Source organism: Scyliorhinus torazame, chromosome 10, assembly GCF_047496885.1.
Source record: "Scyliorhinus torazame isolate Kashiwa2021f chromosome 10, sScyTor2.1, whole genome shotgun sequence".
In the NCBI taxonomy this organism is placed as follows: Eukaryota; Metazoa; Chordata; class Chondrichthyes; order Carcharhiniformes; family Scyliorhinidae; genus Scyliorhinus; species Scyliorhinus torazame.
This window is the reverse complement of record NC_092716.1, coordinates 88,349,443-88,365,421: the sequence shown is the minus strand read 5'-3', so window position 1 is coordinate 88,365,421 and position 15,979 is coordinate 88,349,443. Positions and strand designations below refer to the sequence as shown.

Below are 15,979 nucleotides of genomic sequence, written 5' to 3'. Positions count from 1 at the left end.
GCGGCACTCTGCATCTGTAAGGGTCCAGGACGGGTAGCCTTTCCGTGCCATCTTCCCAATGATGCAAGAGGACTGTTCCCATTCCATTGGGAGAGACATTGCATGCCAATATTACTTCCTTTCTGGAATCGTAGTGGAACAGTATATTCAATGATAGCAGTTGCTGTTTTACTTTCACAAAGGCTTCAACGTGTGGTGCCTGCCACGGCAACCTCTGGTGTTTATTTACTAACGGGTTAGCCGGGGGCAGATCTCGGATGAATTTTCCATAATAATTTATCAACCCTGTACAGTTCCAGTTTGCCAAAGGACATTTCCGGGGGTTTTTTCTGTACTTTAGAGGCTGCCCAGAATCCTGTGCTTGATCCTCATCACCATGGAATAATTCCAGGCAAACCCAAGGAAAGGTTTATTCCACAACAAAAAATAAAACCGCAGTCAGAGCTTACAAGACAGGCATCCCAGCCAGGGGCTATCGAGATCTCCCCAGTCCGGGTCTGGGTCAGTATTTGAAGACCAGCTTATGAGTCCCTATTAGGTGGGCCTCTGCTCACTCAATTGGGAACTTGCACTCCACGAAACCCAGGGGAGAGGTAAATCAGCGATTTTCCCACCTGGACTTCATGGGGTTTATTTTTTTTAAAAAAATACTTTTATTCATCATATTTTCATCATTTCCACCACACAAAAAAGAAACAACAACCCCAACAATATAAAGCATAATATATAGAACAACAGAAAGCAGTTCCCTCCCCTCCCTCGCGCCCCCCCCCCCCCCCACTTGCATTCAACGGCAACCAACTCCCTAAAGTGCATAATAAACAAACCCCAAGAATTGTGGAACCCCCCTCAACTCAAACTTCACCTTCTCCAGGGTCAAAAACTCCAGCAGGTCCTCCCACCACGCTGAGGCATGGGGTAGAGAGACTGACCTTCAACCCAACAGCACCCACCTACGAGTGATCAGCGAGGCGAAGGCTAAAACGACTGTCCCCACACCGCCTGCAACTCGGGCCAGTCTGACACCCCGAAAATGGGTTCTAGGGACCGGGATCCACATCCATATTCAACACCCCCGAGATAATGCTAAATACCGCACGCCAATACTTTTCCAGCTTCAGGCAGGACCAAAACGTGTGAACGTGATTTGCAGGGCCCTCCCACATCGCTCACAGACATCCTCCACCCCCTCAAACAGCCGGCTCAGCCTTGATTTTGTGAGGTACGCCCTATGCACAACCTTCAATTGTATCAGCCTCGTACACGAGGTTGAGGCATTCACCCTCCGCAGCACCTCACACCACAGTCCCTCTCCCATCGCCCCCTCAGCTCTTCCTCCCACTTCGTCTTCATTCCCTCCATAGACACCCTGTCCTCCTCCAGTGTCCTCCCATAAATTGACAATGCAACCCCCTTCTCCAACCCCCCCCCCCCCTCCCCCCCACTGACAGCACCGCCTCCAGTAACGAGGAGGCCGGCGCTAGTGGGATGGTCGGGAAAACCTTCCTTGCAAAATCTCAAACCTGCAGGTATGTTAAACCCTTCCCCTGCGCCGACCCATACCTCTCTCCCAATTCCTCCAAGCTTGCGAATCGTCCCCCAAGAACCATATCCTTCATTTCCTTAATCCGAAACCTCACATCCATCCTCCCCGGCTCGAACCCATGACTCCCCTTAATCGGCGTCCACCCTGACCCGGCCCCCCGCTTAAAATGTTGCCTAAACTGCCTCCAGGTCTTCAAAGTGGTCATCTCCACCTGACTCACCGAGTAGTTACCCGATGGCATCAGGAATGGAGCCGTTGCTAACCCCGACCCCTTACACGAGCCCTCCTCCATCTTGACCCATCAGGTCTCCCCCTCTTTAGCCCAGCCCTGCACTTCTCCACATTTGCCGCACAGTAATAGTACAGTAGGTTTGGGAGGCCTAGTCCGCCCCCTCGTCCCCCAGGTAAACGAGGAGATCAATTTGTCCACTCCCTTGAAGAAGGGTTTTGGTAGAAAGACTGGCAGGCACTGAAATAAGAACAAAAATCACGGTAACACGTTCAGTTTAATTGTCTGCACCAGAGGGAGGTTGTCCCACCTTGCCAAATTGGCCTTCACCTTTCCACCAAACTAGTAAAATTTTACCTTCGGAGCCTACCCCAATTCCACGCCACCTGCACACCCAAATACATAAAGTGGGTTGCCCCCAGACAAAATGGCAGCCCACCCCCCGCCCCTACTCAGGTCTGGGAGACCATGAAAAACTCGCTCTTTCCTTTGTTCAGTTTATACCCTGAGAACGGCCCAAATCTTTGAAGCAGCCCCATTATGCACCCGCCGACGTGTTTGGCTCCACAATGTACAATAATAGATCATCAGCATATAAGGGTACCCAATACGCCACCCCCTCCTCACTATTCCCTTCCAAAATCCCAAGCTCCTTAGTGCGATGGCCTAAGGCTCTATAGCCAGTGCAAACAGCAGGGGGACATAGGACACCTTTGCCTCGTACCCCGGTGCAGAACAAAGTACCCCAAATTCATATTATTAGTGCAAACGCTCGCCGTTGGCTCCTTATACAGCAGGCAAACCCACGCCGTGAACCTTAACCCCATTCCGAATCTTTCCGCCATCAAATAACCCCACTCTACCCGCTCAAATGCCTTCTCACTGTCCAACGCCATCACGACCTCGGTCTCATTTCCCTCCACCGGAGACAGGATCACATTTAGCAACCTCCTCACGTTCGAAAACAACTGCCTTCCCTTCACCAACCCTGGCTGATCCTCCCCTTTCACATTCAGGAGCCACCCCTCGAGACTTGCCGCCAAAACCTTTGCCAATATCTTGGCATCTACATTCAATCGGGATATAGGCCTATACGACCGCAGGAAAATCAAAGCCTGCCCCAATGTCTGTGGCAACACCCCCCTACCTATTGCATCCTCAAACATTCCCACTATCAGCGGCGCCAACCTATCCTTAAACGTCTTGTAGTATTCCACTGGGAACCTGTCCAGTCCCGCCACCTTCCCTGCCTGCATCCTCCCAATTGCCATCTTCACCTCCTGCTCCCCCACCGGTCCCTCTAAGCCTGCCCTATCCTCTTCACCCAACCTTGGTTACTCCAACCCTTCCAGCAACTCCCTCATCTGTTTCCCTCTGGACCTCACAGGCCAACACAGGCCCTGCCTTCTCCCTATGCTCATAGACCACCCCTCACCCTTCTCAAATGGCGCATCGCTTTCCTTGTGGACAACCAGTTGAACTTCGCCTGAAGCTCCTTCCTCCTGGCCAAGAGGTCCGGCTCCCCCTCGTACTTCCTATCCACCTCCAGAATCTCCTCTATCAGTTTTTGGCACTCCTCTCTCTCATTCTTGACCACCTTAGCCTTGAAAGAAATCAGCTCTCTCCTCACTACTGCCTTCGGAGCTTCCCAGACTACTTACTGCGAAACTTCCCCCATGCAATTAAACCCTCCATATTCCTCGATCACTTTCCCAATCTTATCGCAAAACCTCTGGTCCTCTAACAACCCCACGTCCATTCTCCACCCCGGCCTCTGAGCCATCCCCTTCTCCAGAACCAAATATACCCAATACGGCACATGGTCCAAAATCGATATCGCTGAATACTTTGACCCTGGGAGCATTGGATACCCTTATATGGCAGAAATACATCCCAGGTATTTTAGTTTTGAGCAGATTAAACAAAAGTACTGTTAATGTCGGCACTGAATAAAACTGGTTTGAACTCGCAGTCACGACCAGAATCACACAGGAGCTACAGCAAGATAGCTGGACAGTATTTTCCCAACCCCCTGGTGGAGGGAATGGAGGCAATGTTGGGAGAGTGGGTGGGGTTTGGGAAACTGCTGGGTTGGCTCCCTTATGTAGTCCCACCTTTGGAGAAGTCTCCCAGGAATAGCCTGGAAAATAAGATCAAATGTTCATGAAAAATAGAAGCAAGCAGAGGCCATTTGGCCCATCGGGTTTGCTGCACCATTCAATAAGATCATAACTGATCAGTGCTATTGTGGAATATTGTCAGATGCCTAGTCTTCGCAGTAGCTAGTGCCTTCAACCATTTCTTGATGTCATGTGGAGTAAATTGAGTTGGCATTTATGATGCTTCAGCCTTCTCTTTCGCACATATGTTCTGGGCTTCCCTCCCCTTCATTGAGGATGGGGTATTTGTGGAACCTCCTCCTCCAGTTAGTTGTTTAATTCTGTACCACCATTCATGGCTGGATGTGACAGCACTGTAGAGCTGAGATCCAATCTGTTAGTTCTGGTATCATTTGGCTCTGTTTTTTGCATGCTGTTTCCACTGTTTGGCATGCAATTAGTCCTGTGTTGTGGCTTCATCAGATTGACATCTCATTTTTAGGTATGCCTGGTGTTGCACCTGCCGTTTCCTCCCGCACTCTTCATCCAACTAAGGTTGATCCCCTAGCTCGGTGGCAATGGTAGAGTGGGAGATATGAGGGACATGAGGTTACAGCTTGTGGTGGAGTACAATTCTGTTGCTGCTGGTGGCTCACAGCACTTCATGGATGTCCAGCTTTGAGTTGCTGGATCTGTTTGAAATGACATTCATGGTGATTATGCCACACAACATGATGGAGGGTACCCTTTCATTGATGGCATTCTTTCATTATGTTTGTTAAAGAGCTAGTCACCATCAGCTGTTAGAGGGTGAGGTAGGAGGTTTTGATTGTGGGTGTTTGTTATTTTATTTTATTCTGTATTCATTAAAAAATGTTCAATAAAAATATGTTTTTAAAAAATAATAATTTTATGTTTAAATAAGATCGCCTCTCATTCTTCTACACTCCAATGGGTATCAGTCCAACCCGCTAAACCTTCCCTCATAAGTCAATCCCTTCATACCACGAGTCAGCCTAGTGAACCTCTGAATGGCTCCCAATGCAAGTATATTAGCTCCTTTAGTAAGGAGACCAAAATGTACACTCTACTCCCATGTGTAGTCTCACCAATACCCTGTACAGTTCCAGCAAGTATGGAGGCAGTCAGCCAATGCGGTCATCAAGGCCTCAATTAGGAGTGATATTACCAGCTCGCTGGCATTTTGCTGGCAGTGGAGCAACCCCCGGCATGCTTGGAGACTGCAAGGGTAATTCAGGCATCCTCCTTGTGGTTGATCAGGAGACCACCGGAGTCAGAGACTCCACCCTTCAAAGAGGGGCTCACAGACAGGAAAGCCAGCCTCTGCAGACGCAACAAACTATCAGGAGGGGCTTCTCCAACCCTCTAACTTTAATTTTCTCCCTCGGTGGGCACCTCCTTTTTGAGTGCTCCTCAAGGTCTCCCACCTGCTTAAGCATCACCTACCTCCCCCCCCGTGGGGCTGCCGAGGATCCATTGCTGCCAGCCCTCTGAGACGGCAGCATCTACATCCCGTCCTCGGATGTGGCCAATTAGGAATAGTGCTGAACTGATGATGTTGCTTGCATGTGCAGGCCGGGGCCCCCATTTGATGCCGGGGTCCCAAAGTCCCAAGGTAAAGTCCAACCCAATGAATCTGGCTGTTGTGAATAGGAAATACATTTTCAGCTGCATGCACAGGTTTGTTTTAGCAAAGGACAAATGATTTAATGCAGTTTTTAATTGGAATGGATGGCATTTGAAAGGGTGAAGCCGTTTGCCATTATCAGCTGTAAGAGGCTGTTCATTTACTTTGAAATGCGTACACCAAACTTCATTCCTTTCATATTTCCTTGTTGATTCGCCTGTGTGTAGGGTTTGATAAATCGATGTGCTTTTCCATAATTAGCTGCATGCCAAACACTCCTCAGATTTTCCATTTTTCTCTCTTGCTACACTAAGTGCGTACAAAAATGCTGTACTTTTTACATTAAATGTCATATGAAATTTGTGTGTAAAATCTCAAAAATAAGTCCGATAGTTCACATAAAATCAGATGGCACTCGCAAAATAGGAAACCTGTCCTTTTGTGTAACGTGATAATGCTTACTGTCGACAGATTAACTGTGTAGCTGTGGTTGGATCTCTGGTTCCTTATAAGGCATAACAGTTATTTTTAGAGTACTTGAGAATGATCTCAGGTTTTTTTTTCTTAAAAGCCCATTTAGAAAGTATTGGGTAATGCTGAGTTCATCCATAGTCATGCAGTTTTGTCATTATTCCAGATTATGATCAGGGTTTTTGTATAAATGACCATTTGTTTTGAAGCAGATTCCTCCCCCCCCCCCCATATTTATACAAACACAGTTACAAAAATAAATCTTTAAAATTGTTGAGCTTTCCTGGGCTGTGTAGAAATGGATAATCAACATGAAAGTACTGGGGAAAATGTTTAGTTTACAGGGCAAGTAAATTGTATATAGAATATTTAAATTTAATGCTTTGCCCTTCATCTGCTTTTCGCTGTTGTTTGTGTCTTGTTTTCCAATGCCTTCTGTTAGAGCACTTTTCCACCTTCTCCCCATTCCTCTATTGTTGTCTTTATAATGAACCCTTTAAGAGCTGACTTACTAGAATGTTCTGGTCCACGGCTGTTTGTAGACTCAAGGCAATGTGAAGGGCAAAACAACCTACTGTGGAGGAAACCTGGCAACATGTCCAGTAAAAGGAAGAGCGAGTTCCTGGCTTAATTTGAAAATATTTCTGATTTCAGTAACACAAAAATGCATTTTAAATATTGAATCTAACTTTATTGGCGTCGCTGAAGTCTGCACATAACCCCTTCACATCCATTCAGAGTGCAACCATTATAACTGGCTGTAGACATTGCTACTCCACTTTTTTTACTCTACCTAAAATCTAACAACAATTTTCATTTATATAGCATCTTAGAGTTCATTTATATAGCTTGGTCAACTATCTCAAGAGGCCTCACCGGCGCATTAGCAAAATAAATTAGACACCAACTCACAAAAGACAATATTAGGACATGTGCCCAGAGGTTTGGGTCTAAGGAGCACCTTAAAGGAGGACAGAAAGATTTAAGAAGGGAATTCCAGAGCTTGAGGCCTAAGCAGCTCCGGCACTGCTGCCAATGGCGGAGCAATGGAAACGAGGTGCGAGCAAGATCACATCCATTACTAAATCCCAAGTAAATATAGACTATTTAAAGCTTGTATCTTGGTGTATCAATATTGAAGAACTACCTCGATTTTGGACTGCTTAGATTGTGATTCTTCCTTCATTTCAAAGTGATAATCGTCAGTTCTGATTGGGAAATTATTCTGTTGTTTTCACTCGGGATTTGACAGTACAAATGTTGCTCCACGGTTTCCAATTCCTCTGTGCATAAAGGTTTGTGCTGCTAGTAGAAATAATAAATGTGTTCCAGACCTCACTCTGATTTTCCTGTACTCAGAACGCACTGAAGCACGAAGACGGTGAAGATGATGGACAGATGCCAAATGCACGTAGAGACAGGAGGAAGCTGACCCCCAATGGAGATGAAGGACGGAAGAACAGGCGATCTTCAGGACAGAACATGGCTGAGATACCAGCATTGAATAGGCCAACCAGTCCAGCACCGGTGAGACCGCACAGCCCAACCCCTGAAAGACTGAGCCCTAGTAGTCCTACCAGGTTTGATGTAAAGAATTCAAAGGTGACTTCCATTCACCCAGCGCAGCCTGACTCGCAACGTCATTCTGCAATAACTTCAACAACATCTGCAAGTGACATAAACTCACCATCTGTAGACCAAGTGAAACCTTCAACAGAGTAAGTTGTTACATTGGGTTTGGCCTATATAATATAAATGAATTGTTTAATGTTGGACACTATGAGATAGCTGGTACGCTGGCTTTATGTCTTCCTGTACAGTTATAGAAAACAACAATAGCAAATATATGAACAGACCTATTTGCACTGAGATGATTGAGTGAGCTGAAGTGAAGCATTTCCAGCATAACAGGTAGCGACGGTTTTTGAAAAGGAAGTGCTTCATTGGCTGGTGAAACAAATTGGACATCCCACGGTCATGAAAGATCTACACATGCAAGTTATTTCTTCCTTTCAACATCCAGGCTGCAGCTGGCCTTTTCAATGGAGCAGTTGATTTTTAAATTTGTGCTAATCATGCATTTTCATAAATATTCAGTTCCATTTTAGAGAAGAGGGGAGTCTATTGATTGCCATTTGTATTACCACCTAAGAATAATTGAATAAGTCTTTAATTTGTGGAATGATGCATGATGCTGGCTGCCTTGTATTTCAAGTTGTGTTTTATGTCGAGCTTCAGAGATGTAACCAGAGATCTTACGGCAGTACAAACATGTTTTTATCTCAGTTACTCTCTCTCAAGCGACTATGCTGATTTTGGAATATTTGGCCCCTTGTCTTTTAACTGTAGATTGCCATTTGTGCTGCAGCACCCAGCAGCAAAATGGTACATTAGCTTCTGGCCCGACAAGCTACATTATTCTGCTGAAAGCGTACTTGTCAAGTTACATTGGAGTGGTCTTGGTATTTTAGAACTGCATATTCTTGCTTTGTGCTCTGCTGCCCAGTGTCGAATCTAACCCAGAACCGAAAACAGACTTGTGCGGCTGTATTTGACAAGATAAATTCACCTCCATCTGGTGTGTCATGTAGAAACATTCACACTACCCAGCTCCTCCATGTAGCAGCATTGTCTCAGCAAGAAAGCCTGCTTAATATTCCTGATTTAAAGAAGATGATGAGGAATTAGCTCATGGGGAGCCCACAATTATATGAACTTTATTGGAGTGGTCATATTTTACCATGTTAGTGTGGAGATCACAGAAATACCGAAAATAAGTTTTAAAAATTGTGTATCTGTAAAGCAGATGCAGTAACTGTCCAAACTTATTAAGGAAACAAAGTACAGTACACTGAAACAAGCACTAAAAAAGAGACAGGCCTATAAATTACTGTAATAATGCTTGAGGATTCCTAACTCCCCCAGTGGCCCAGCCAGTTTATCCAGTTGAGCCATACTGACCAGGAAGGTACCGATTTCAGCTTCTGATCTGTTATGAGCAAATGAATGATGACAGACAGGTAAAGACCCTTTGGTTCACGCAGCTTGACCCATATAATTGTGAGACTTTATATATCGCTATATATGTATATTATATGTCTGCACCCAACTTGAAACCATGCGATCTCTTGGTTATTATTGAGTGATTACAAATGTTCGAAGCCAAGTGGAATTTGCTGAGTTTAAAGTGAATGGTCTGCCACTAAGCGGAGACACTCCTCGGTAATGTGCAGCATTGTTTGTGTCACTCCATAAGTGTAATAATGGATTTGTACTGAGGCCCCTGTGGTGGAGGTTGACTGCACAGGGGCCTTGGTTTGTTCTGAACCTGTTCAGCAAGGACCCACTCGTGCTGTGCTCGTTCAAAGTCTGCCATTCGGCAGATGCGGTCTGTTACAAGGAACTTGTTAGTGACTTCCGTGTCTCAATTTCCTTGATCCAGAGTATGTTTTTTAGTAGACTTTTCTCAGGAAGGGGTGCCCAGAAGGAAAAACAGTTTGAACCACTATTATTTCCCCATTTCTACTGGATTAATTTTAAAGTATGCAAGGCCAGTTCAGACCAGTATTCTTATTTCCCCGGTTTACTCTTTTATCCTTTTGGGTGCCAGGCTGGAAGGCGGTCAGTAGGTGGGTTGAACAGGTCATCATGGAGTGGTAACTTGAGGTGCAGCATTTCAACCAGCTTGTGGGTTTTCATAAGTCGGGGGAGGATATATTGGGGCAGTGGTATTTATGAGAACAAGAAGCCAGGGGAGGGATGTTAAACAGGATTCCAGATATGGTGCGCATTGTTGCATTCAACTGAGTGTCCGAAAGTTGTGTGTGTAATGATGTCTTCTTTGAGAAGGTGACTGAACAGGTAGACGAGGGTAGAGCAGTTGATGTGGTGTATATGGATTTCAGCAAAGCGTTTGATAAGGTTCCCCACGGTAGGCTATTGCAAAAAATACGGAGGCTGGGGATTGAGGGTGATTTAGAGATGTGGATCAGAAATTGGCTAGCTGAAAGAAGACAGAGGGTGGTGGTTGATGGGAAATGTTCAGAATGGAGTACAGTCACAAGTGGAGTACCACAAGGATCTGTTCTGGGGCCGTTGCTGTTTGTCATTTTTATCAATGACCTAGAGGAAGGCGCAGAAGGGTGGGTGAGTAAATTTGCAGACGATACTAAAGTCGGTGGTGTTGTCGATAGTGGGGAAGGATGTAGCAGGTTACAGAGGGATATAGATAAGCTGCAGAGCTGGGCTGAGAGGTGGCAAATGGAGTTTAATGTAGAGAAGTGTGAGGTGATTCACTTTGGAAGGAATAACAGGAATGCTGAATATTTGGCTAATGGTAAAGTTCTTGAAAGTGTGGATGAGCAGAGGGATCTAGGTGTCCATGTACATAGATCCCTGAAAGTTGCCACCCAGGTTGATAGGGTTGTGAAGAAGGCCTATGGAGTGTTGGCCTTTATTGGTAGAGGGATTGAGTTCCGGAGTCGGGAGGTCATGTTGCAGCTGTACAGAACTCTGGTACGGCCGCATTTGGAGTATTGCGTACAGTTCTGGTCACCACATTATAGGAAGGACGTGGAGGCTTTGGAGCGGGTGCAGAGGAGATTTACCAGGATGTTGCCTGGTATGGAGGGAAAATCTTATGAGGAAAGGCTGATGGACTTGAGGTTGTTTTCGTTGGAGAGAAGAGGGTTAAGAGGAGACTTAATAGAGGCATACAAAATGATCAGGGGGTTGGATAGGGTGGACAGTGAGAGCCTTCTCCCACGGATGGATATGGCTGGCACGAGGGGACATAACTTTAAACTGAGGGGTAATAGATATAGGACAGAGGTCAGAGGTAGGTTCTTTACGCAAAGAGTAGTGAGGCCGTGGAATGCCCTACCTGCTACAGTAGTGAACTCGCCAACATTGAGGGCATTAAAAAGTTTATTGGATAAACATATGGATGATAATGGCATAGTGTAGGTTGGATGGCTTTTGTTTCGGTGCAACATCGTGGGCCGAAGGGCCTGTACTGCGCTGTATTGTTCTATGTTCTATGTTCTATGTCGGTAAGGCTTATCGAGAGTGTGCCAGCAGCAGCCCATATAGATCCAACAAGTTTGTTTAGTAGATTGTTTCTGGTTTTGACCTTTGCTGCCGTTTTCTTCAGATGTTCCGGGAAGGACAGACTCCTGTCTAGAGTCTCTCCGAGGTTTGTTGTATTTGGATCATGCTTTAGTCTCTGGATATCCGTTTTTAGCACTAGCATTGTGGAGGTGGAGTACATTGGGTATGGTTTTGGAGGGATAGAGCAAGAGATGCCATGTGCTGGAGTAGTCCATCAACTTTGTAGCTTAAGGGTCTGGTCCAGAGTGTAGAAGGATGCAATGTCCCAAACTAGGAAAGAGTCTTCTGGTACAATCCAAGTTCCTCTCAAGCCAGCTGTCTCAACATTGAGCAACCTCCTGGCTTTCTGGAGATGTAGGGCATGCTCTTTGAATCTTAATGTTAAGAGCTTGTTGACTGCCAAGCAAAACCTCTATGTGATCTCTTGAGAGAGACAGTAAACCCAGGCCAAGGAGGAGAGGTAAGATCTGGGAAATTTCTCGCCCATCCATCTAAGCAATCCAAAGTTGTCCAGAGGATCTCTGGTCCCAAATTCCCTGAAGAAGCTACCCAATTATAAGATATGATCTTCACTGAACCTGAAACAAGTTCACCTCTCACTTGAAGGAATCCATCAAATCAGCATCCACCACGTGAGACAACTGCTCCAGAGGCCCATCATTCCTTCTCTGGGAAAAGAACTACCTCCTGATATGTAACTAGATAAAAAGAGAGAGATTTACATTTTCACAACAGTTGCATGTCGACGGACGCTTTCCAGCCAATAAAGTATTTTTTGAAATTAAGTGACTGTTGTGGGGCGGGATTCTCCGTAATCGGCGCGATGTCCGCCGACCGGCGCCAAAAACGGCACGAATCAGACCGGCATCGCGCTGCCCCAAAGGTACGGAATTCACCACATCGTATGGGGCCGAGCCCTTACCTTGAGGGGCTAGGCCCGTGCCAGGCTGATTTCCGCCCCGCCAGCTGGTGGGAAAGGCCTTTGGTGCCCCGCCAGCCGGCGCGGAAATGACTTTGCCAGGCGGCGCATGCGCGGGAGCGTCAGCGGCCGCTCACGGCATCCCCGCGCATGCGCAGTGGAGGGAGTCTCTTCCGCCTCCGCCATAGTGGAGATCATGGTGAAGGCGGAAGGAAAAGAGTGCCCCCACGGCACAGGCTCGCCCGCGGATCGGTGGGCCCCGATCGCGGGCCAGGCCACCGTGGGGGCACCCCCTAGGGCCAGATCGCCCCGTGCCCCCCCCAGGACCCCGGAGCCCGCCCGCGCCGCCGTCCCAAAGGTGGTTCAATCCACGCCGGCTGGCGTGGGTTGACAGCGGCGGGGCTTCGGCCCATCGTGGACCGGAGAATCGCCGGGGTGAGGGGGCCGCCAACCGGCGCGCCGCGATTCCCGCCCCCGCCGAATCACCAGTGGCGGAGAATTCGCGACACGGCGGGGGCGGGATTCACGCCGGCCTCCGGCGATTCTCCGACCCGGTGGGGGGTCGGAGAATCGCGCCCGTGATGTAGGAAATAGGGCAGATAATTTGTGCACAGCAAGCACCCACAAACAACAACACGATAATGACAATATAAACCATTCTAGTGATGTTGATTGAGGGCTAAAAATTGGCCAGGTCACCTCTTCTTCAAATGGTGCCATGGGATCTTTTATGTCCTCTTGAGACAGCAGACATTGGTTTAATGTCTTATCCAGAATAGAGCATCTCTGATGGTGCAGCACTCCCTAGGAGGTGTCAACCTGTGTGGGTCTTGAACCCACAAAACCCGGACTCAAAGCACGTGTGCTGCCAACTAAACCAATGCTGTCACTGAGTTGATCTGGCCTTACACAACTTAAAATTGTGATCACAGAATTGCCAGGGTGCAGAAGGCGGCTATTTGGCCCATCATGTCTGCACCAGCTCTCCAAACGAGCATCATGGCTTAGTGCCATTCGCCTGCCTTCACAGAATCACAGAATTGTGATCTCTGAACCTATTTAATTGGTTCAAACAATCAATTGGAACACAACCCATCCCCTATATCATAAATGTCATTCAGATCACTCCCGAAGACTGCCTTTCTCTAAAGTGTATTATCCCAACTCATACAGTCCATCTTGATAACTAAGATGTTTTATCCTGGAAATTATTCTTGTGATTATCCTCTGTGCCTTTTCCGAAGCTTCTGAGGTCCACAATGTAAAGAGACCAAAGCTAGGCACCATATCTCAAGTGTAGTCTGATCAAGGTCTTGTACAAGGACAAAATAATAGGCCTTTTCACTGTTCTTGACAAATTAAACATCATTTGTCAGCCATAAACCCAATCTCGTAATATGTTAATATCTACCTGAAGCAGTTGAATATCTTTTGCAGTACTAGCACTCGCACAGATTCCCAATTATTGGCAGGTTTTCAGATTGTTTCCCACAACATTTGTATTTAGTTGATTAATAAAAATAGTAAAATTCAACATCGTTTGCTGTGGGTCAGCACAGGTAAGTGGTCTGCAAACAGATCTGAAGCCATGATTAAATTCCTAGTGCCACATCCCGCCTGCCAGTTTTCACTCCAGCTCAAATTTTACCACTGGTAACAAAGACTTTGATCATGTACTCCTGGGCCAAACCTTAGCCAAATATTTTTGGAAGCCTACTGTGTTTTCCTCTTCCACCCTGTTCCGAACTTCTTCAAAAAATACTATTAGATTTTTAAGGTATGACCTCCATTTCATGTTGGGTGTCCTTAATATGTCACCTCTATCCAAGTAATTGTTACATGCCTTAAGAGTACCTTTGGGAATAAATTTGTCTTCTACAACTTTTTTAAAAAAAATTTCCATTTGTATTCTGCATTGTTCTCATCACTAGGTGTGGTCTGACTAAACCAGTAGTCAGTCTCTGGTTGAAATGAGCAGTTTGTTTGCTGCACTAGAGTCATGTTCAAGATTTGGTAGATTGTATAATATTCCATTACATTGGTTTTCTGTGAACATTGACCCCTGGCAGATAAAGGTTCAATATTAGACCATAGCAATGGTGACAATTGTAATTGTGTATTGCCTATGGGTGCGATCTGCCAGCCGCGTTGTGCTCGAGCAAGGTGGGCCAAATTACCTCCTTCCGCATTGTAGGGTTTCGATGAAAACCCACCACAAATGACACTTAGAAAGTTTTCCATTAGACTGCACTCCTATGTTTTTTCTTATGATCTTAAAAATAAATGTTCTCCTTTGCATTTGATGAAACCCACATGACACCAAGTCAGAAGAGTTGAACGGGTGGTAGAAATAGATTTATCAGGAACTAGCAAAGGGAATTGAGTATGTACTTGAAAAGGAACATTTTTCAGGGCTGTGGGGAAAGATAAGGGAAATGGAACTAATTGTTTACAAATAGGCACAATGGGCTGATTGGCCTCTTTCTGTTTTGTGTGATCCTGTGACATACTGAGACAGACTTTTTGCTCCACAGTCTACATTAATCTACATGCAGGGCTGGGTGGTGCTGGAGGTGTTTTACATGACTGGTGTTTTATGAATGAACGTGCACTGAATTGTGGCAAATGCTTTGCCTTTAAACAGAGCTCATTGACTAGTGCACTGTTTTGGTCCCCTTATTTGAGGAAAGATGTAGTGGCATTGGAGGCAGTTCAGAGGAGGTTCCAGAGATTGAATCCAGAGATGAGAGGTTTGTCGTATGAGGAGAGATTGAACAGTTTAGGCCTCTAGAGTTTAGAAGAATGAGGGGAGATCCAATTGAGGTATATGCTAAAAGGTCTGGATAAATGGATAAATGTGGGGCATTCTAAAACGAGAGGTGATAATCTTAGAATAAGAGGTAGCAAATTTAAAACAGAATTGAGGAAAAACTACTTCTCCCAAGGGGTTGTGAATCTGTGGAATTCAGTACCCCAGAGTGCGGTGGATGCAGGGACAGTGAGTAAATTTAAGGAGGAGTTAGACAGATTGTTAATTGGTAATGGGTTGAAGCGTTATGGAGAACGGGCAGGACAGTGGAGTTGAAGTCAGGATAGGATCAGCCATGATCACATTGAGGGTGTTTAGGCTTGGGAGGCTAAATTGTCTACTCCTGCTCCTAGGTCATATGTTCTAGGGAGGAGATGCTCTGGCTGATTTTGCAATCCAGCTCTTGGTCTGTAACATTGTAGGTAGCAGATGAGGAACATATCAGCACTGATAGAATGGCGGAGCAGACCCGATGGGCCGAATGGCCTAACTCTGCTCCTATATCTTATGAACTTATTTACTACCACTTTATAATTTTAGTCCTATCTGTATCATTCATTAGCAATTATCCGCAAGGTAGTTAATTGTCTGACAAAATGGTTTTGAAGCAGGATCTTTACTTGCACTATCTGGTTAACACCAGTTGGCCTCAAAAATAATGTTTGACTTGTGGTGTGGTCACCCAAAGGCTATTTTATCATTGTTTTTATCTCATTTAAAACAAACTCATCAGATGAACACTCGTGAGATTTGCTTGATGACTTTATTTAAAGGAGAAAGAAAGGCTGGAAGAGTATTTTAACTACACAGCATCCCACTCTCTGCCACTTTGAAGAGATAATTCACTTCCCTACCAGTTATTTTTCAGGCGGTATTGTTGATCACGTTGTTTATATTCTTTCTCACTAAGAGTCAATAGTTTGGGTCTCTGTTTCTATCACCTAAACCTACATTTTCAGGGTTGACAACTTTCTTCCAGCCATTCAGCCCTCCAGTTAAAATAGCAGGTCAGACCTTGATAATGTCACAGAGCTCGATCTGCATTTTAAAGAGGGTGCATCCCGTTCCCATTCTGCCTTCTGGCATGCGTCATTGCTATTCTGCAATGTAATGTTGCAAGCAACCAGATCGAAGTAAGAAGGAAATGGT

The 15,979-nt window shown here is 45.8% G+C and overlaps 1 protein-coding gene across 6 annotated transcripts in view; it reads left to right on the top strand.

Annotated features, from left to right (window-relative positions):
* Positions 1-15,979, top strand: part of fhod1 (formin homology 2 domain containing 1) — a 591,964-nt gene that overhangs the window by 447,088 nt on the left and 128,897 nt on the right. For all 6 annotated transcript variants that reach the window (XM_072518387.1, XM_072518386.1, XM_072518390.1 and 3 more), the window contains exon 10: positions 7,353-7,711. In XM_072518387.1, the coding sequence (XP_072374488.1) occupies positions 7,353-7,711 (359 nt within the window). The remainder of the gene's footprint in view (positions 1-7,352; positions 7,712-15,979) is intronic.